Genomic DNA, 20,225 nt, shown 5'->3' with positions numbered 1-20,225 from the left:
AGGACGGAGACGCTGGGTGCGGGAACTCTGGAGCCAGTCGTGCCTTCACAAAGCCATGCTGGGGGTTGAAAGCATGAGTTTCATCCACAGAAATCCATCCCTCGAGGGTGAAGTCTGTAACTTCGAGCGGCTGGCAGCTCCTCTCCAAAGCCCAGACCCTGGGGCAGGGGTGCGGGTTGCAGCCGGGTTCTGGCTCTGACACAGGACGCTGGGCGTGGGATGCTGGATTTGGGATGCTGGGTGTGGGTTGCTGGATTCAGGTGCTGGATTTGGGCTGCAGGGTGAGGCGTCAGGCCACGTGCAACCAGGATCGAGGGTGCTAGTGAGCAACCTGGCTCCTGGTGCAGAGCAGCCATGCACGGGTGCTGGCAAGGCGTGGGAGGACTTGCGCACCCGCCGCTTTCACTGTTGCCTTCCCCTTCCTGCTGTGGGTACCCTGTCTCTGGCTTCAGCACACTCGTAAAACGAAAGCAGTGTCGGCGCATGAGTGCGCTGGCGCCGTCTCCCATCCTGCAGCCCAGCACCCTGGAGAGTCTGAGGTGGTGGGGCCTGCAGCAGCTGGCCAGACACCCCGGGGCACCCACCCCATTGTTGCCCCCACCTCCACCCCATCCCGCGCTGAGGATTTCCTTAACCAGGCAGCAACCTGCAGGGACAACGGGGATCCGTGGAGAGACAAGTAAGGGATGCTCCCTAAGTCGGCTGGAGCACCAGAGGGTTAGCCCTGGGATGGGGTGCAGGGCCGTGGAGGCAGAAAGGACCAGAGAGCACCCAATGGGATGGGGACAGGGATGGGGATGTGGGGCTGTGCTGTTGGTGCGCTCAGGGTGCTGGGATGTGGGGTGCAGGGCCCCCACTGCCCTCCTGCCACACTCCCCACAGCCGCCCCAGGGCCCCGGTGTGCAGCGCACCCTGAGAGCTGGGCAGGATCCAGGGGGCAGGGCAGGGTGCTGGGGTGCAGGCACCCGTCCCGGCATGCGGGAAGCCCAGCGGGAAGAGGAGGGGAGGGGAGGGAGCGGAGGCCTCGGCGAGGGGCGGCCCCCGGCGCACCCGTCATGCATTACTGGAAACATCTGGCCTGGGCTGCGGGGGCGTGCTCGGGCTGCACACGCATGTGCACACATGCACACGGGTATGGGGACACACACATGCACATATGGATTTATGGATGTGTGTATATCAGTATATGCATCCACACCTGTGTACACTCATGCTCGTGTGTGCATACGTACCCATACATGTGTACACACACATACACAGGCATGGAGGTTTGCACACACGTGCAGGTAGATGCTCACATACACATGTATGCATATAGATACAGACATGTAGTCTTACATGTGTACACACATGTACACGCACACCTAAATACATTGGCGCACGTGTACAGATTTGCAACCATACACATGTGTGTACGTGTGCCAGCAATCACGCTTGCTGCAGCATGCGCATGCATGGGCATACAGGTGCATGCGCACGGACCCACACACACGCAACAGACACATGCACGCACATGCACACATGTACAACAGTCACACTAACCGCACGCATCCTGGCCGGAGCCTGCGGCCATCTCCCTGCCCGGGCTCGTCCTGGTGCTGTGCCCTGGCAGTGTGAGTCTGCGCGAGCGCTCGCTACGCGCGGATGCTCCTCTCCGTGCGCTTGCGGGTGTGAAAACATGGGTGTGCGGATGCACGCGTGCCCTGTAGGAGCCTTGTGTGTGACCATACGCCCCATATATGTTGACGTGTGCCACGTCCCTGCACAAGCCTGCATGCGCCCGGGGGTCTCCACGCACCCGTGGGCTGCACGTGGGTGGCGAGTGCCCGTGTGTGCCCAGTATGCCACGAGCGTGCCCAGGTGTGCCAAGCGCGTAGCGTGCCCGTGTGTGCCCCTATGTGCCCGTGGGTGCCATGTGTACCTGTGTGCCCACCTGCGCTCTCTCACGCCCCGCGAGCGCCCGCGGTGCCCGCGCCCCCGGTGCCGGTGCCGGTGCCGGAGCGGGCCGCTGGGGAGCGCGGCGGCGCGGGGGGCGGAGCGCGGCGGCGGGGGCGAGAGGCGGCGCCAGCCCCCACCGACCTCCAAACTTTCATTAACTCGGCAGCACCGGCAGCGGCGGCTCCGGGCCTGGCACGGCACCGGCATCGGTACCGGTACCGGGCCGGACGCGGCGGGGCGGCGCCCCCGAGGGACCACCTGGTGCGGCGGGAGGGGCCGGGCGGCGGCATGGGCACGGTAAGAGGCGCGCACCTCCGCCGGCACCGGGTACCCGGCCCGGCCGGCAGCCGCGGGAGCACCGGGGCGGGGGGCGTGCGGGGGGCGGGGGGGGGCTGCCGGGGAGGGGAAGGGATGGGGGCGGCGAGGGGCTCCGGGGCGGCGGGGCCGGGGACGTCGGGAGCGGCACCGGGAACGGCACCGGGAACGGCACCGGGAGCGGCCGCCCGCCAGGACGGTGGCGGGAACGGGATGCGGGATGCGGGGCGGTCCCGCATCTGTTGCTCTCCCGGCGCGGCGGCGCGGTACCGGGGGAACGCGGGGGCGCGGCGGGCAGAGCGGGGTCGCCCGCCGCCGCGCCCGGGGCGGGCGGCGGGGACCGAGGCGGCCCGGCCCGGTGGTGGGGCGGGGGGGCTGGCGGTAATTTTCCACGGGCATGTGCCGGGGCGGGGCGGCGGAGCAGCCACCACGTGGCGGCTGATGTAACCGGGCCCCCCCCCGCCGCCGTTGCCGCACCGGGCGGCGGCGGCGAGCGGCGGGGGGGGATGCCGGGCGGCGGATGCGTCGCGGCGAGCGCTGCCCGCGGGACTGCGGTCGGAGCCGCCTCCGGGCGAAGGGGAGGGGGGGGGCGGGCAGGGCGGCGGCAGGCCGGCTCGCTGCCCGTTTCCCGTGGGTACCGGGGATCCCTGGCTGCGCCGGGCCGCATGGATGCTGGCGGAGGAAATGGCCTCGCAGGTGGTAGCGGCTGCACCGGCGCCCCGGGCCGCCCGCCGGGTGGGAGGGGATGGGGGGGGCGAGGCTCCATCCCGCGGCCGGGCATCCGTGGCCTTCCCCCGGGTGTCGTGGGCTGCCTCCCCCGCCGAGGTGTGACACCCCAGCCGGGAGCCCCCGTGGGTGCCCAGGTGTCCCCGCTTCCACAGTGCCACCCATCCTGTCTCTAGGTATGAGCCGCCCTGCCCTCCGAGCTGTCATGGCATCCCGCAGCTCCTCCGGGAGAGCTGCCCCGTTAGCACCAATGTATTGCATCCCTATCCCTGCAGGGCTCTCCCAAGGGATGCCGCAGCCTCGGGCATCCCTGCATCTATCCCGTCGCCGCCCAGCACCTGGCTGGGCGCTCGCCTCCGTGCCAGGCTGGGAGCCGAAGCCAGCCGTGTCTACACAGGCACGCAGCCTTATCGGCGCCTGGCAGACCCTGGGGGGAGTGGCGGGCCATCCCTTTGGGTGCTTTCCCTTCCCGAGACACGGCATGAGTCCCCGGGCTGAATTCACGGCTGCAGAGCTGGCGGTTTTGGCCTGGCTGGCGATAGGTGTGCGGTGGGGAGGAGGTCCGGCTGCAGGCCCCGCACATCCCACCTCTGAGAGGTCCCCGTGCCGCACGAGTAGCGGGGCTTGTCTTCCTCCCCGCGCAGTGACGACATCTCGGCTCCCCTTGGAAACGCAGCCGCTCCTGGGGAGGCCTTTGGCGGTGGGACTCGGTATCTGCTGGCAGCAGCCTGCCTGCGCTGGAGGGGCTGTGGCCGGGGCTGGGGGCTCGCCGCACATCCCCCGGGCTCCTGCCCTTTATCTCTGCCGCCCACGCTCCCTCCCCACGCCTTCAGGGCTTTGCGCCCCTCTGCCGATCGCTCCGTACCCATGGCGGCCTGGGGACGGGCCCTGGGGTGCTCGGCCGGTGGTGGTGGTTGGGGACCCTTGGTGGGGGTCGGGGTTCTTCCACAGCCGGCAAGGGCACCGAGCGCTCGTGTGGGATCTGCAAACACCGGTGCTGTCTCACGGACAAGTAAACCGGTCTGTTGCAAGAGTGGCTGAGAGGGCAGGCCCCGGTGCTCCCCTGGGGCCCCCAGCAGCCCCAGAATGGGGCAGGGATAAGGGCAGGGGAGGTAGCTGCCTGCCCCCGTGCCCTGTCCGGCAGCACCTGGCGCCTGGCAGAGCCTGGCGACTCAGCCCCCCTGCGCTGCACGCGCGTGCGATGCACCGGGGCAGAAGGCAATCGTTTCCCATCTGTGTCCTGCGCGGCAGCTGAGCCCTGTGCTGGCCCCGCTCAGCGCCCAGTCCCAGCGCTGCCGTGTGCGGCAGCCACTTCGGCTCCAGCTCTCACTGGGGGAGAGTTTGGGGGACCCCCGTTCCTGCCCGCGGCCCCCGACGCCCACCTGCCGGGAGGTCGGCAGCCAGCTGCCCACAAGGTCGCCTGTCCACACTGGGTAAATCTTTAACTGCTTCTTGGGAAACACCTGGGAGCTGCTGCTCCTGCGGGTGCCGGGGGTTCAGAGATGCTGGAGGGGCTGGGAGCCAGCAGGAAGAGAACCCGCCGCCAGCGCACCCGGCCCTGGGCCCTGCGTCCTCCACCAGCCCTGCTCCCATGTGCCCTGCGGGCAGGTACGGGGGAGCAACCAGCCTGGCACAGCCCCTCGGTTCCTGGAGGGAGGGGGAGGCCCGGGGCGGGGATGTGCCCACCCCACCAGTCACGTCTCCCTTGATGTCTCTCTCCCCCCTGCCCAGCTTGCTCTGACGGTGGATTGAAGCGCACCGGTGCTGGTGCAGCAGCCAGCGCGACGGAGAGTGGGCAGGCGAGGGACCCCACGGCGGGCAGCCGGCACCGCGCTCCAGCCTCCAGGGATGGCTGATAAGTGCAGCGAGGGGCTGCTGGTAAGTGCTGGGGTGTGGGGACCGGGCTGGCACGGGCCACTGCCTTGGGGACCCAGAGCAGCTGGTGCAGGGAGCAGGACACCGGGGCTCCTGAAAGGCTTGATGCCCCCCTGTGACCCCCAGCCGGGGTTGTGCCACCGTGGTGCTCCCCCAGCCCAGTGACCGTGGGGCAGATGCTGGCCACCGCTCGCCCTGAGCCTGCTGCCTGCGAGGCTGCCTGGGTGCAATGTCTCGCTGTGCCTGGAGATGCTATCGCTCGTCTCAGGCGCTTTGCCTGGCCTTATCACCTGCCTCAGCTTTCTGGGCGGGTGGCAAAGGTGGGAAAGCCCTGGCCAGGCGGCTCCTCTGCCTGCTTTTGGCAAAGGGTGTGGGCATCCCTCTGGGCCGGGTGCTCTGAGAGAGGCACGGTGTGGGGCTGCTTCCCCTCTGCCTCCACCTGGCAGGCTCTCCTGGACTGGGCTGGTAGGATGGTGTGTGGGCAGAGCCAGGTTTTTCCAGGCACCGGCATATGTTCTTGCAAGCGGTGTGTTGCAGGATTCTGTGTGCTGCCCTGCACTCGCCTGCACCAGGGATGGCTTCGGTGCCCTGAGCGGATCTGGGATGTGCCTAGTGCGTGTCCTTGTTGGAGGGCCGTGATGGCCCCGTGCTTGTGGCAGCTCTGCCATGCAGCAAGGGGTTTAAGAGCCCCGAGCTCAGGTTCCTGTGCCAGGCTGCTGTGCTGCACCCGGCAGGTGAGCCCAGGCTGGGCTTGGCTCTTCCCTTTTTCCCGATGGATGGGAACTGATTGCCGGGGCCGACACGATCACCAGGCCCTCCCCTTCCCAGGGGGCTTCCCGAAATAGCTGCACGCTCCAGCCAGAGGGCCGGGAGCCAGGACTTCCCTGGGAAGCCAAGAGCCAGGGGAGCGGCGTGCTCCAGGAGGTGCTTCCAGTGCGCCCGCGTGCGCGCGGCTCCTCCGCCTGAGTGTCCCAGCGTGGCCCCACTGGCTGCGCCTGCAGCGGGGAGCCCAGCGCCCATCCTGCCTGCGACGGGCAGTGTGGAGAGGTCAGGGCAGCCGGCAGGCAGATGTCTCCAGGAGAAGCCCTTGGCTGGGAACAGGGAGGTGCTGAGGATGTATCCAGGCTCGATCAGGAGTCTCGCATGAGGACATGCTCCTGCATGTTGCGGAGCGCTTGCCATGCCTCCATGCTGCTACTGTGGTCTTGCCCTGGCTGGAGCAGCTGGCATCGCACCAGGGCAAGGGCTGAGCCTGGCACCCACGGCAGGGATCCAGGCATGGGAGCACCCACCTGCTCCCAGTCGATCTTTAACCCACTTCTCGGCAGTACCTGAGCAGCCCACCCCAGTGCCAGGGCATGCGGAGAGGTGGGGACGGGGAGGGGACTGCAGGGTCTGGCACATGCTGTGGCTTGCAGCTCTCTGCCTGGGGCTCCCCTGTTTGCGGGGTGCAAGGACACCCCTGTGCAGGGCACAGGAGGTGCTGGGGGGAGCTCGTGTGGGGGCTGTGGGGAGGAAGGCAGGACCTTGTGAGAGCATCCCTGATCCCGGAGCACCCCCACTCCTGGAGCATCCCTGCACCGTGAGACCCTCGGGAGGAGCTGCAGAAGGATGGACACTGGCTGCTGAGCTGCCCAGGTCACTGGGGAAGGGAACTAATCTCCTTGGCCTGCCTCCAGGGCCCTGCCACTCACCTGGTAAAGGGTGGTCCCTGCCTGTCCTCTCATCCCTGCCTGCGGGTGCAGCTCCTGCCACCGCTGCCCCCAGCCCAGTCGGGCTCCTGCAGTGCAAACCCTGCCCAGGGATGAGTGTGCAGCCCCTGGGGCTGGGCAGGTTTGCAGCGGTGCCCAGGGTGCCCGCTGTGTCCCCCCTGGGGAGGGACAGGGGTGATGAAGGCAGCAGCTGGGCAATGTGCAGCCGTGCCTCAGTTTCCCCACCTGTGGGCTGGGGTCTGTGCCTTCCCATTGGTCCAGGTGTGATGAGGGCGCTGTGTCCTGCTTTTGCAGGCTCTGCTTTTTATGGATGCCCCTGGGAATCTCTGCATGCTCATTCCAAAACAGCAGGCAGGAGGACAGGCAGTGCCCCTCTACTGCTCCCAAACCCCACAGATGCCCTGACAGCGGGTGCCCAATGGAGTGCAGGGCAGCTCCAGGGGCTGGAGCAGTCCCTGTGTGGCTGGGCAGGGGGGGTCCCCGTGGGGCCACAGGGGAATAGGGAGTGTCTGACAGCCTCTCCCTCCACTGCCTTTAAGGACATTTTGTTTTGTCCTCCTCAGGGCGCTTTGTCTGGCCTCCAGTAATGCCAGCGGCTCCTGACTCTTAGGGCTGCCTTGCTGGCACGGCCGGGCAGCCTTCGGCTGCAGGGTGCCTGGCTCAGGTGGGCTCCTGCCATCACCCCAGCCCACCCTGGGCAGACACTGGGGTGCTGCTCCCACCGTGGTGCTGGGGGTTAAGGGGTGGGGGGGGCCCTGCCTGTCCCAGACCCCCCCAGCAACGCGGTGCCACTGGCCAGCAGCTGCAGGCAGGGGGGCCAGTGGAGCTGCGGAAGTGGCTCTTGGCTGCGGGAGCCCTTCCCGGAATACCAAGGGGCAGTGATGGGGGGGTTGGCGGGGGATTTTTCTGCCTGAACGCCCCAGGAGAATCATGTCTGCCCCGGGAGAATGGGGCCAGAGAAAGGCAGCCCCGGCGGGAAGCACCTAGCTAGGGGATGGTGGCACTGGGGCAGGTCCCTGGGCATCATCCCTGCCCCAGGCACCCTGCAGCCCTGCTTGGGGACAGGGTGATGGGGGCTGGAAGACCCATTGCCATCCCCGATGCGCCCATCGCCCCTGCCTCTCTAGTTCAGCCCCAGCACCGCCAGCCAGCCGGGGTGGGGACCGGGGTGCCAGGGGAGGTGAGGGTCCCACTGCGGGCCCTTCATTTCCAGCATGTCCCCGTGGGGCTGGCAGTCCCCTCTGCCTGCCAGATGGGCTGCCAGGGGAGCAGCGCTGTGCTCCCACGGGCTGGCACAGGGCCTGGCATCCCTGGGATGGGGCGGTGGGTCCCGCTGTGCCATGCTAAGGCTGCTGCGGGGGGCACAGGGGCAGCGTATCTGGGGCAAGACGTCTGGTGGTGGCACGCAGGTGGCCCAGGTGAAGTGGTGCAGCCGAACTGGGGCACGGAGGGGTGCTCGTGTGGGCACCTTGTGGGGTGTTTGGGCACAGGAGGTGCCTGGCTGCATGTGGGGCAGGACTGGAGGTTGAGCTGGCATGGCTGGGCTGATGTGGTCCCTGGAGCTGGCACAGCATAGGGTGGCTCTGGGCTTGCACGCGTCCCAGGGGGGCACGGTTGGGTGCTGCCATCCCATGGATGAGGCACATCCCAAGCTATTGGGTGGCCGTTGGCAGCAGGGGACAGGGACAGGCACTGGGTGCTGGCACGTGGGGGGCCGAGCGCCCACCCCGCACACGTGTGCCGTTCATGTGTGTGACCGCCGCTGCCCGGACCCCAGATGGTCGCCCGAAAGCGCCGGCCCGTCCCCCCGCCCTCCGTGCACCATCACGCCTCGCTGGCGCCTTGGCTGCGCTCCCCAGCCGGGGCGCAGGGCTGGGAGCAGCTGGGGCACCCTGAGCCTGGCTGGGGGGCACCCCGCACCCGTCCTCCCATGGGACGCAGCACCCCACCGCGGTCCCGCCCCACGCTGGCGAGGGGGCAAGCAGGGAGGCTGCGGGGCGCCCGGGTGGCAGGGGGGTCGTGGCACAGCCCTCCTGCCAGCCAGATGGTCCCCCGCGGGGCAGTGACCTTGCGAGGGTTGCCATGGAGACCCCGTGATGTCGCCAGCGGTATGACGTCAGAGTGAAGTAGAGGCACTAGGCTGGGGATGTGCCAGCAGGCAGGCTTGTCCCTGTGCCCCCATCCCCAACGGGGCCATGCCCGGTCCCCGCAGCCCTGGAGGGCTCAGGGTTGGGGTCCGGCACGCGAGGCCGGGTGGCGTAGGGGCAGGAACGTGCGTGTGGGGCAGGGGGTCTTGAGGTGTGGGGAGGGGGGGCTCCGAGGGGATGTGGCCTTCTGCCACGCTCCAAACGCCGGTCCTGGCCCCAGCCAGCCAGGCAGCGGTGCCCGCGGGGAGGGCAGCGCTGCCCGCTGGAGCGTGCGGGGCTGCGAGCAGCTGGACCCCGCTAATGAGGCCTCATTAAGCAGGACAGGGCTCAGCCCGTTGTGCAGCCTGCCCTGCCTGCACCTGCCGGGGAGGGCACCTGGCTCGTGGGGGCACGGCTTGTAGCGGGGGGGGAAACTGAGGCACGGGGGTCCCTGTGGTGTGGGACAGGCAGGGATGGTGCTGGGGTGGGCGGCGTGGTGGGGCACCGGTGCTGCGGCGGGGCGGGCGGTGAGGGGCCGAGCCCAGCCAGGAGGCGAGTGGGGAGCGGTGCCAAGAGCTGGAGGCAGCGAGCGGGGGGAGGCGGGCGGCTGCTGTGCCGGAGCCCGAGGTGCCAAGGAAGCCGGGGACTCGCCGAGCTGGCCGGTCTGGCCCCCTGGATGGTGGCTGTGGGCAGCTGGGCCACCCCCGGGCCCCTCAGCAGGTCAGTGGAGAGGTGAGAGGAGGGTCTGGGGGGGCAAAGCAGGGGGCCAGGTTGGATGGCGGCCATGCCAGCGACATCCCCCCACCACCGTGGCTCTCCAGGCCCCTCTGTGCTGGCTCTGGGGCAATGGCTCTGCAGGACTGAGGCACAGCTGCAGCTTTGTGCCGTGGGATGCTGGAGAGGCACCCCAAAGCCCTAGAGCCAGGCACGTGGGGTGCTCTGGGGGAGGGAGGGCACAGCATGGCACCAAGCCTCTCCATGGCCTCAGCTGTGCTGGGAGCAAGAAGAGATCGCCTGACAGTTGTGTGTTCATTAACTCTGGAACCTACTGACTGCAAGAGACTTTGCCTTGCTCAGTGCTGCAGGGGCAGAGTTTAGAGAAGAACCTTCCCCCTCCCCCATTTCGTGGACATCAGTGAGCAATGTCAAAGCTTGCCCTGGCCCTCCATGGCACCCCAGGGTTGGGCTGGTGCTGCTGTGGGTGGCTGGCAGAGCAGGCTCAGGGCTGTCAGTGGGGCTGGGCAGCCTCCCTGCACTGGGGGTGGTCAGGACTGTGTAGCACTGCTGGAGGGTCCTGGGATTTGGACATCCTCTTCAGAACTGCATCACCCTGGCCCTGGGAGTGCCCCCTTGCCCATGCCCATCCTGGCACTCACGGCTGATGCTGCCACCACTCAGGCCATGCCAGATGCCTGTGCTCCCACACCATGCCCACTGGGGCAAGGGCAAACATGGGGCTGGGCACTGCAGAGAGAGGAGAGGGCAGGGATGGCTAGGATGTGCCTGTGGGGCTGGCAGAGCGAGGACAGGCACGCTGGCAGGGCACAGCAGCCTGTGGTGCAGGACTGGCACTTGTGGGTTCATTACCCCATGTGCCAAGGACAAGGAGTGCAGGGGCTGATTATAGGAGCACCCCCACACCACCACCACAGCACCCAAGATCTGTGAACAGGCAGTGAGGGCACCCAGGACACCCCTCTCCATGTCGCCCCATCTGTAGGGACCCCTCTCCAAGTCACTTCATCCCTGGGGACCCCTGCCCCAGGCATCCTGCACCCCACTTCCCTGCCCTGGAAGAGTTGCTCTTTTGGCAAATGATGTAATTAGCATATATTTATATCTTCCGGCGGCCCCTGCCTTGCTCAGCCATGATTTCGACATCATCGCCATGGCGAAGAGCAATGACATCAGGCTGATGACATCAGGGTGCCCTGCATTGGCATTGCAGGAGCTGCCCTGGCACCCCGTTAGGAGGCTGGGGAAAGAATTGGGGGTCCCTCACTAGTTCCGGGAGGGCTGGATGAGGCTGATGCCCCATGGAATGCTTCTGCTGGGCTGAAATACCCCTGTGGGGGCAGTCTGAGTGGGGCAAAAAGAGGGGGGGACCACACTGGAGATGCCTCCTGTGGGGACATTGCCTCCCAGCATCGACCCTGCCACTGCCATGAGCTTCCCAACCATAAATCAGGGCCCCTTCGGGAAGTGGGGGGCATCCGGGCACCCCAGCCAAGCTGTCATTGTGCGAGGCAATGCTGCTTAGCATGAGAAAGGCTCCGGTGCCAGGCAGCGTGATGGATGATGCCCACTTTGCTGGGCTGGGGAAGCTTTGGCCATGTGGAGGGGGGGTCCCTGGGGAAGGGGGAGGAAAGTGGGGGATGTTCGGGGTGCCCGGGAACATCCTTCCTCCCCCCAGATGTTTTCACCTAAGCCAGGCATCTTTTGGAGCTGCACGGGAGCACATGCATGGAAAATTTGGGTTCTGGTAGCAGGACCCCCCCCGCTGCCCCTGCTAGAGGCTGCATCCTTGCCGGGGGGGCAGCTCCCCCTTTGTAGCCCAGCTCTGTCCCATCTCCACAGCGGGGAGGGGGGATGTCTCATCTTCCCGGATGCCTGGGTTCTCTGTGTCCCCCCCTCTTTCACTATGTGGGGTTGGGAGGGCGGTTAATGAGTGTAAAGGACGGGGCAACCTTCCCAGATTTGGGGAGGAGGCGGGGTGGTAGCAAGCTGATGGGTAAGCATGCAAGTGTTTGCGCACGTGTGTGTGCGCTTGTGCACGCATGGACACACATGTGGCTGCCCCCTTATTGGGGACAAGCGCGCCAAAGCCCCGCACTGCAGGAAACGGCGGGGGGCGTGCAGCAGAGGCCTGGTGCCCTCATTGCACTGGTGCCAGGTAGCTCAAAGCTGGGGTCCCCCACTGGGCATGGGGATGAAGCCATGCCGGGGTCACCTGAGCAGAGGGGTGGCTTTCCGGCTTTGGGACAGGGCTGAGGTCCCCTTTGGGCACTGGGGCTGCAGGCTGAGCCAGGACCATGCAGCGTGCCCCCCCCAGGACCCTTTGCCAGGGAGACTGGAGCGTTGTTCCCCCTCCTGCTGGCCGTGCTGCTCATTAGGAGCCTTGTTAGTGCAAGCAGCTTAATCAGAGGCTTCCCGATCCGATCAGCATGCTCGAGCAGGCAGTGTGCCCTAGCGTGGGGACAGTGCCAGTGTCCTGTCCCTCCACCCCAGGGACCCCTTGGCCCTGCTCCCGCTCAGCACCCCACAATAAGAGCCTCTCCCGGGCTGCTGCGAGCTCATTTCTGATGGAGCCTTTGCCCATGGGGTCTGGCGTAGGCACCCCGGTGCCCTGGCAAGGCACGCCCAGCATATCTCCCCTATCGCCCTGCCCAAAGTGCCCACCGATCGCCCCCTCTCCCCAAGCCCTGCACCCCGGCAGCCCCCCCGCAGCCCCCGGCGCGTGCGGGCCCCGCTTGCAGCAGATGGCTTTGTTTGGCAGCGCGGTGCCGGAGTCACCGGGCATCACGTCCCGGCTGTGCCGGCCCTAATCGAATGATACGGTTAGGTGCACCGCGCCTGCTGCCCGCGCCCCGCCGGCATGAGCAGATCCAAAGCGACGGCTCCCATTTGTGGCCCGCTCGCTGCCGGCGTCAGCCATCGTGGGGGGCACGCGGGGGGGAGGAGGTGCAGCACAGGGGTGTCTGTGGTGGGGAGATTGGCACCGTGGAGTTCCGGCGTGCTCCTAGGGCTGCCGGCACCCCACGCTGCTCCCGTAGGGTCATGGGTGCTGTGGGGTCATAGACCCACCGGCACCCTCATGCTATGCACCCATCGCCTGGCCTCGGGTGGGGAAGGGAGGGCTTGGGGCACCCGCAGCACCCCAAAATGCCATCTGTCCTCAGCCCGACCTGCCAGAGCTCAGCAGCATCCGGGCAGGACATTAGTGTGACCCCGGGGCCATGTTGGGACCGAGCCATGGGGTGATGGGTGCCATCTCCGCCGGGGGTGATGGGTGCTCATCCCTGTTGTTGTTGTTGTCCCCGGTGTGAGCTCGCATTGTGTCACAGCCTCCACAAAGCGCCCTTTCTTGCTCCCGTCTGCCCCCCCCCCCAGGTCCCCTGCGGTGAGGGACGGCTGGGCGCTGGGGCTGTCCCTGCTGAGGGGACCCACCTGCACGGGACCCTCGCCACGCCGCCCCGAGTTCGGCGCCCTCGCTGGGCGCTGAGCCGGAGGCAGGACCCCGGCTGTGGCGGGGTGCCTTTCCTGGGGATGGGGGGGGGGCACCCAGCCCCCCCCACCTGCTCCAGTCACTGCACCCCACGCCCCATTGAGGGGGGGCCCCTGCTTCACCCCGGGGGTCCCACCATTCCCCCCCAGCCGTGGGCAGCGGCCACCCAGCAGGGCCTCTCTTGCTGGGCGCGGGGAAGGGGGGGGCGCGGGAACAGAGGCCCCTTTGTGCTCCGGCGCCCGGACCTGCTTTGTATGAGTCGCAGGCTCTTCCTTCGCTGCAGCCGGGCTCCGGGCAGAGCTATTCATTGGGGGGGCCGCCACCGCCGCCCTCCCCCTCCTTGGCACTGCCTGTGCGTGGCGGGTGGGGGGGGCTGGCACAGGGGAGGGATGGGGAAGGATGCCGGGGACCACCCAGCCCCACTCAGCGGCCGTCACCCCTCCGATGGGGCCGGCGGGGGGGTCCCCGGTTGACACACCCCGCGGCATCTCTCCACAGAACGGCGCCGTGCCCGGGGAGCGGGGCAAGCAGGACAAGAGCGTCAAGCGCGGCAACTGGGGCAACCAGATCGAGTTCGTGCTGACCAGCGTGGGCTACGCCGTGGGGCTGGGCAACGTCTGGCGCTTCCCGTACCTCTGCTACCGCAATGGGGGAGGTGGGTGTCGGGGGGGGGCCGGGGGAGCGGGGTGCCTCTGGGCAGGGGCGGGGGCGTGCACCCTGGCCCCGCGCGGTGCTTGCCGGCCCCGGGGCTCGCCGGGGTGGTGCGGGGCGCGGGGAGCACAGCCGTGCCCGGCGTCATTGCCCACTTTCACCCTCTGGTTCCTGCCCGCCAGGTGCCTTCATGTTCCCCTACTTCATCATGCTGGTGTTTTGCGGCATCCCCCTCTTCTTCATGGAGCTCTCCTTCGGGCAGTTCGCCAGTCAGGGTTGCCTCGGCGTCTGGAGGGTCAGCCCCATGTTCAAAGGTAAGGAGCTGCCCGTCCCCAGCGGCACACTCCGGCATGGGCCGTCTGCCGGCACAGCCCCTGGCACATGGTACGGCCCCCGCACATCCCGTGTGTCCCCTGCACACGCACATCTGGCACATCACACGGCACCTGCGGCTCGCACAGCCCCGCGCACGCGTGCCTTGCACGCGCATCACTGCCTGCGTTGCACGGGTCCCCTGTGCGCACGCCCACCCCAGGCCACGCTGCCCTGCACACGCAGCCCGCCTGGCGTCCCCTGCACGCATTACACACGTCCCTGCGCGTGCGACGCATCTCCTCTGCATACCCCAGCCCTGCACTGGTATCCACTGCAGGCATTACACACACATCCCTGCGCATGCCACACGTGTCCCCAGCGTGTCACTCTTGCAGAGGCCGCTTAGGTCCCCTGAACACGCTGCAGGTGCCCGTGCCCCCTCTGGCTGTGGGCACTCTCCTATGGTCCTCTCCCTGCACCGTAGGCAGTGGGTGCTGTGTCCACGTGCATGGGTGCTGGCCATGCTCAGAGCTTGCCCTGCTGTGGCTGGACCCCACTCCGGGTGCACCTCCTGGCACACCGGCGTGTTCCCACGCTGCCGGCTCCCCTGGCACAGGCCTGCACACTGCCTGCCAGGTGATGTGCCCACATGTCACATCTGAGTGTGGGCAGCCTGTGCACATGCTTCTATGCGCTCTTCTCCGTGGCGTGCTCAGCTTGGGGTGTGTTTCCCCGTGCTTGTGTGGCCTCTGTCACATGCCACCAGGTCGCCGCAGCCCTAAAGTCACCATAGCCAGGAGAGACCCCCACCCAGTGGTTCTCTAGGGCTGCAGAATCCGAGGGTTTACCTGCAGCCTTGCAGGCCATGCCTCCCCCGTGCACTGCCACGTGTCCCAACGGACCCTCAGCACCACCGGGCTTGCTTGGAGGTAGAGGATCCCATGCACAGCGCTCCCCACCCCAGCGCCACAGCCAGGCCCCGAGCCGCAGCATGGCTGCAAGGCTGCCGACAGCGCCGCATGCCACCCGCCCACCCCCTCCACCCCAACCCCCCCCGTGCTGCGCGCCGTGCCCGCGCCGTGCCGCACCATGCCGCTCACCCCTCCCCGGTGCTGTTCCCAGGCGTGGGCTACGGGATGATGGTGGTGTCCACGTACATCGGGATCTACTACAACGTGGTGATCTGTATTGCCTTCTACTACTTCTTTGTGTCCATGACGCGCGTGCTGCCCTGGACGTACTGCAGCAACACCTGGAACACGCCCGACTGCGCGGGGGTGCTGGACGGGAACCTCTCCAGCCGCACCGCCCTCAACCTCACCCGCCTCCTCAACGCCACCCAGAAGCGCACCAGCCCCAGCGAGGAGTACTGGAGGTACCGGGGACGGGGACGCGGGATGGGGGAGGCGGTGGTGGCGGGGCCCCGCTGACGCCGGCTGCCCCCGTGCAGGAGGTACGTGCTGGACCTGTCGGACGACATCGGGAACCTGGGCGAGGTGCGGTTGCCCCTCCTGGGGTGCCTCGGCGTCTCCTGGGTCGTCGTCTTCCTCTGCCTCATCAAGGGCGTCAAGTCCTCGGGGAAGGTACCCGTGTGTTCCCCCTCTGGGCCCCACCCCCGTGCGAGGACACGCCCCCTCTAGGCATAGCCCCTCCCCTATTGGGAATGCACCTCCCATTGTAGATGCGGCCCCACCCCTTCTGGGCAGAGCCCCTCCCCTTTTAGTGCACACCCCTCCCACTCTGGGAAAGGACACACCCCTTGTGACCTGGCCACACCCCTTCTGGGCACAGCTCCTCCCATGTGGCCATAGCCCCTCCCCCTGGACCATACCTTCTCCTCCTCGTCCATTGCTCCCCTCTGGACCATAACCCCTCCCCCGGTCCATAGCCCCTCCCCCAGCCCATAAACCCCACCCCTGTCCCAGACCACACCCCTCATCTGGCCCCACCCCATCCCCGCCCCACTGAGGTGCCGTCCCGCAGGTGGTGTACTTCACGGCCACCTTCCCCTACGTGGTGCTCACCATCCTCTTCGTGCGCGGCATCACACTGGAGGGGGCCCTCACCGGCATCATGTACTACCTGACGCCCCAGTGGGACAAGATCCTCGATGCCAAGGTGAGTGGGGACGAGGGACAGCGGGTGGCTGGGGGACAGCAGGGCTGGGAGGCACAGCACTGACCACCCCACCGCCGCAGGTGTGGGGTGACGCGGCCTCGCAGATCTTCTACTCGCTGGGCTGCGCCTGGGGCGGGCTCATCACCATGGCCTCCTACAACAAGTTCCACAACAACTGCTATCGGTGAGTGCCTGGCTGCGGTCCCCCTGTCCCCCCACTGTCCCCCCAGGCTTGCCGCCGGTCCTGACCCTTCTTCCCACAGGGACAGCATCATCATCAGCATCACCAACTGCGCCACCAGCGTCTACGCTGGCTTCGTCATCTTCTCCATCCTGGGCTTCATGGCCAACCACTTGGGGGTGGATGTCTCCAAGGTGGCCGACCACGGCCCCGGCCTGGCCTTTGTCGCCTACCCCGAGGCCCTTACCCTGCTCCCCATCTCGCCCCTCTGGTCCATCCTCTTCTTCTTCATGCTCATCCTCCTGGGGCTGGGCACACAGGTAGGTCACGGTGGGGCAGTGTGGTGGGGTCACCGTGTTGGGGTGGGGTGCCATGGTGGGGCCAAGGTGGTGACATGCTGCCCCCTCTGCTCCACCCGCAGTTCTGCCTGCTGGAGACGCTGGTCACGGCCATCGTGGACGAGGTGGCCAACGAGTGGATCATCCGCAGGAAGACCTTCGTGACGCTGGGGGTGGCCATTGCGGGCTTCCTGCTGGGCGTCCCGCTCACCACGCAGGTAGGTGACCACGGGACTGCGGTGACAGGGTGCCTTGCGCCTGTGCCATTGCCATGGCGAAGTTGCCTCACTGACACCATTGGCCGTGTCCACGTTGTTGCCATGACCACCCCGGTGGTGGTGGCGACACCCAGGGCCTGGTGTTGCCATGCCGACACTGGCGATGGTATCCAGACGAAGTGTCACCATGCTGACGCCGGCATCGGGCGTTGCCATGCCAACCGCAGCCGGTGGTAGCCGGGCTGTTTGTTGCCGTGCCGCCCAGCGCGCCTGTGCCGCTGCCCTGCCGACGGCGGCGGTACCGCCGGGGCAGCCGTACCAACGGGTCCTTCTCACAGGCGGGCATCTACTGGCTCCTGCTGATGGACAACTACGCTGCCAGCTTCTCCCTGGTCGTCATCTCCTGCATCATGTGCGTGGCCATCATGTACATCTACGGTAGGTGCAACCGCCTGCGGCCAATCAGCCAACCGGTGGGTAAGGGGGTGTGCTAACGTCTACCCAGTCAGGGGTTTGCTGCGTGCTAACTGACAAGGCCGTTGGCCAGTCGGGGCAGCTGTGACTTGAGGAGCCTGGCGGGTCCCACTGAGCGGGTGCTGGGGCGGGTGCTGGGCAGGGCTGGGAGGGGGCTCGGGGTCCCGCCGGGGCCCCGTGCCAGGGCTGATGGCCACTTGTCCCCCCAGGGCACCGCAACTACTTCAAGGACATTGAGATGATGCTGGGCTTCCCACCTCCGCTCTTCTTCCAGATCTGCTGGCGCTTCATCTCGCCCGCCATCATCTTTGTGAGCATCGCGACCATGGGGCACGGGGTCGTGGGAGGAGGGGGCAAGGAGCCCACCTGGACACCCCACTCGCCCACCCTGGGGAGGAGGGTGCTGGGCTGCAGGAGGGCAGCAGGGATGGGGCAGAGCAGGGTGACTGGGGGGGCGCAGAGCAGGCTGGCTGCTCCCCACCGGCTGATCCTGCCTGTCCCTCCCCAGTTCATCCTGGTCTTCACAGTGATCCAGTACCGGCCCATCTCCTACAACGACTACGTCTACCCGACCTGGGCCATCAGCATCGGCTTCCTCATGGCGCTCTCCTCCGTCATCTGCATCCCCATCTATGCCATCTACAAAGTGTGCCGCTCCGAGGGGGACACACTGCTGGAGGTGGGTGGCCAGGGGCTGGGCCCCCTTGTCCATGTCCCACCTGGGGCTGCCTGCAAGGCTGTCCCCCACCCCACTCGAGCTGTCAGCACCCTGCAGCGGCTGTGCGCAGGCAGCATCCGTGGGGCACCCCATCTCCAGGCACCCCGGGAGCCGCTGGCACGTTGGGGGAGGCACGGTGGGTACTAACCCTGTCCTTGTCCTCTCCCTCTCTCTCTAGCGCTTGAAAAATGCTACCAAGGCAAGCAAAGACTGGGGCCCGGCGCTGGCAGAGCACCGCAGCGGGCGCTACGCCCCGGCGTTCAGCCCGTCGACCGAGTCCCACCTGGAGGTGCAGCCCCTGCAGCCGGAGAAGGGCCGGAGCGAGGCGGTGGCTGCCTCCCCCGTGCAGGGCAGCAACGGCTCAGCCCACAGCCAGGATTCCAGACTGTGACCCCCCACCGTCCCCGCACCCCCTCTAACCCCTCCCGCGCGGTGACACTTTCGCACCTTCCGCTGGCGGAGCCTGGCTCCGGGCCGCACCGGACCACGGGGGGCTCTCAGCGACCGTCCCCGAGACCCCCCCACCTCCTCACTGGTTAACCCCCCTGCCCCCCCCGTGGCGTTCGTTAACCCTCGTGTTTACGGTAACCTTTGTGCGCGACGCTGGGACAAGAGAGGAGGGGGCACAGCCCCGGGAGGGCCGGGAGCCAGAGGCACTTTGCAGGGGCCCTGCCCCGGGGGGATGCACAGGATGGGGGGAGCGGGATGCCCCCCAGCTCCTGGCCCCCCCCGCAGCCAGGCAGCCTGCACTGCCGTGGGGCACCCTCCTGGCCTACCCACGGGGATGGCGTGGGACGGGACCGGGGCTGGGGCACGCCGGGACTGCCCGTGGCCATCCCAAGCTGTGTGTGCGCATGGCCGTCGTGGCAGGGGCTGGCACTGCAGGGACCCCCCAGCCTGGGTGGTACCCGCTGTGGCTCAGAGCCTGCAGGGTCCCATGGGTGGCCGTGCCCAGGGACGGTGCCAGGCACCGGCCCAGCACAGGGAAATGGGGGCAAGCACACTGCCTGCACCGGCAGTGGGAACTCATGGCACAAGACATAAGCACTTAGAGCACACGTATGCGTGCGTGTGTGTCCCTCGCAGACACGGTATGGGCACGCATGTGGCATACGTGAGCATGCACATATGCATGGTACCCCGGGGCTGCGCAGGTGGCGAGCTGGTATGCCCCCACCATGTACCCCTCCACCCTGTGGCCCCACTGGGGGGCTGTGGGTGCCCGCCTCAGTGGCCAGGCACTGCCCGCAATGCTGGGCGCAGCTGTAAACAGTGTGGGCACAGCCCGGCACTGCTGCCTGCCCCGCGGTGGGGCAGGAGGCTGGAGAGCACTTAAGCCTGGCCAGGGGGTGAGGGGGCAAGGCTGGGGTCCAGCTCTCCCTGGCAGCCAGCCCTGGCACAGGCAGGAGGGGACCTTCCATGGTGCTACGGGGGAGCAGAATGGACCAGCCCCCCCCCCCCCCAGCTGCTGCTAGCGAGAGGTACCAGTGGAGACACGGAGGGCTGCACCAGCCCACTTGCTCCGAGCCATCTGGGGACGCTCAGTCCCCAACCAGTATTAGCGGAGCAGGATGCACTGGCAAAGGCCGGGCGGTTTTAAATCTGTCTTCCAGCTCCAGCCAAAGGGCTTGGAGCTCTCGCTTCGGGGTGGATGGGGTGAGACCCTTCCCACCCCACTGCTCCCCTCCCAGCCAGTGCCCTGTGCTCCCCATGCCACAGCCCCGAGGCTGGCGCAGGGACACGGTGCGGCTTGGCACGGTGGCAGGAGGCGGCGGGCGGTGGGCGCTGAGCCCCGGTAGGATGTTCCAGCTCCCCGTCCCTGTCCCGAGCCCCCCGCCGTGCCGCGGTGAGGGGTGCAGGTTCCCGCATGGTGCCCGTGCCCTGCCCCACGTGTCACGCCGCTACTCTTCACCTCTAATTGTTAGCAATAACGCGCGCGTCCCTGGGCAGCGCTGCCTGTGCCAGTGTCTCTCCCGGTGTAGAGTTCTAAAGTATCTAGATTTTAATGAGATTTATATTCCTGAGGCCGTGTCCCACTGTGCCCTTCTTTGGGGACCCTGGGGAGGGTGGGGTTGGAGAGTGGGCGACCGTGTCCCATGGGCGCAGCCCTTTCCCCCTTGGATGCCCAGTGCTGGCACTGAACAGCCAGGCTGGGTGCTGGGGAATGTTCCCTTGCCTCACTTGGACCTACAAAACCAGCCGGAACTAAGGCAGAGGATGGGGGGCAGGGGCTAGTCCCTGCTGGGGGAGACTGCTGTCCCCAAGGGGAAGGGGGGCAGCAAGTGTCCACGGCAC

General features: G+C 67.4%; 1 protein-coding gene across 2 annotated transcripts; it reads left to right on the top strand.

Annotated features, from left to right (window-relative positions):
- Window positions 1–2,097: 2,097 nt before the first annotated feature.
- On the top strand, window positions 2,098–19,949 carry SLC6A9 (solute carrier family 6 member 9). 2 transcript variants are annotated; one of them, XM_075039281.1, is made up of 14 exons: window positions 2,098–2,235; window positions 4,711–4,857; window positions 13,416–13,572; window positions 13,751–13,882; window positions 15,006–15,258; window positions 15,334–15,466; window positions 15,867–16,001; window positions 16,082–16,185; window positions 16,265–16,502; window positions 16,604–16,738; window positions 17,077–17,176; window positions 17,422–17,522; window positions 17,721–17,891; window positions 18,109–19,949. In XM_075039281.1, the coding sequence occupies exons 2-14, from the start codon at window positions 4,828–4,830 to the stop codon at window positions 18,319–18,321; spliced, it is 1,902 nt and encodes a 633-aa protein (XP_074895382.1). In that variant the 5' UTR covers window positions 2,098–2,235; window positions 4,711–4,827; the 3' UTR covers window positions 18,322–19,949. The 2 variants fall into 2 exon arrangements, with proteins under 2 accessions (XP_074895382.1, XP_074895383.1); XM_075039282.1 differs by lacking the exon at window positions 2,098–2,235 and adding an exon at window positions 3,555–3,689.
- The last annotated feature ends 276 nt before the right edge of the window (window positions 19,950–20,225 follow it).

The sequence above is a fragment of the Buteo buteo genome, chromosome 10 (assembly GCF_964188355.1).
Source record: "Buteo buteo chromosome 10, bButBut1.hap1.1, whole genome shotgun sequence".
Classification (NCBI taxonomy): domain Eukaryota; kingdom Metazoa; phylum Chordata; class Aves; order Accipitriformes; family Accipitridae; genus Buteo; species Buteo buteo.
Note: the sequence above shows the minus strand (reverse complement) of the source record. Positions and strands in the feature narration are given on the sequence as shown.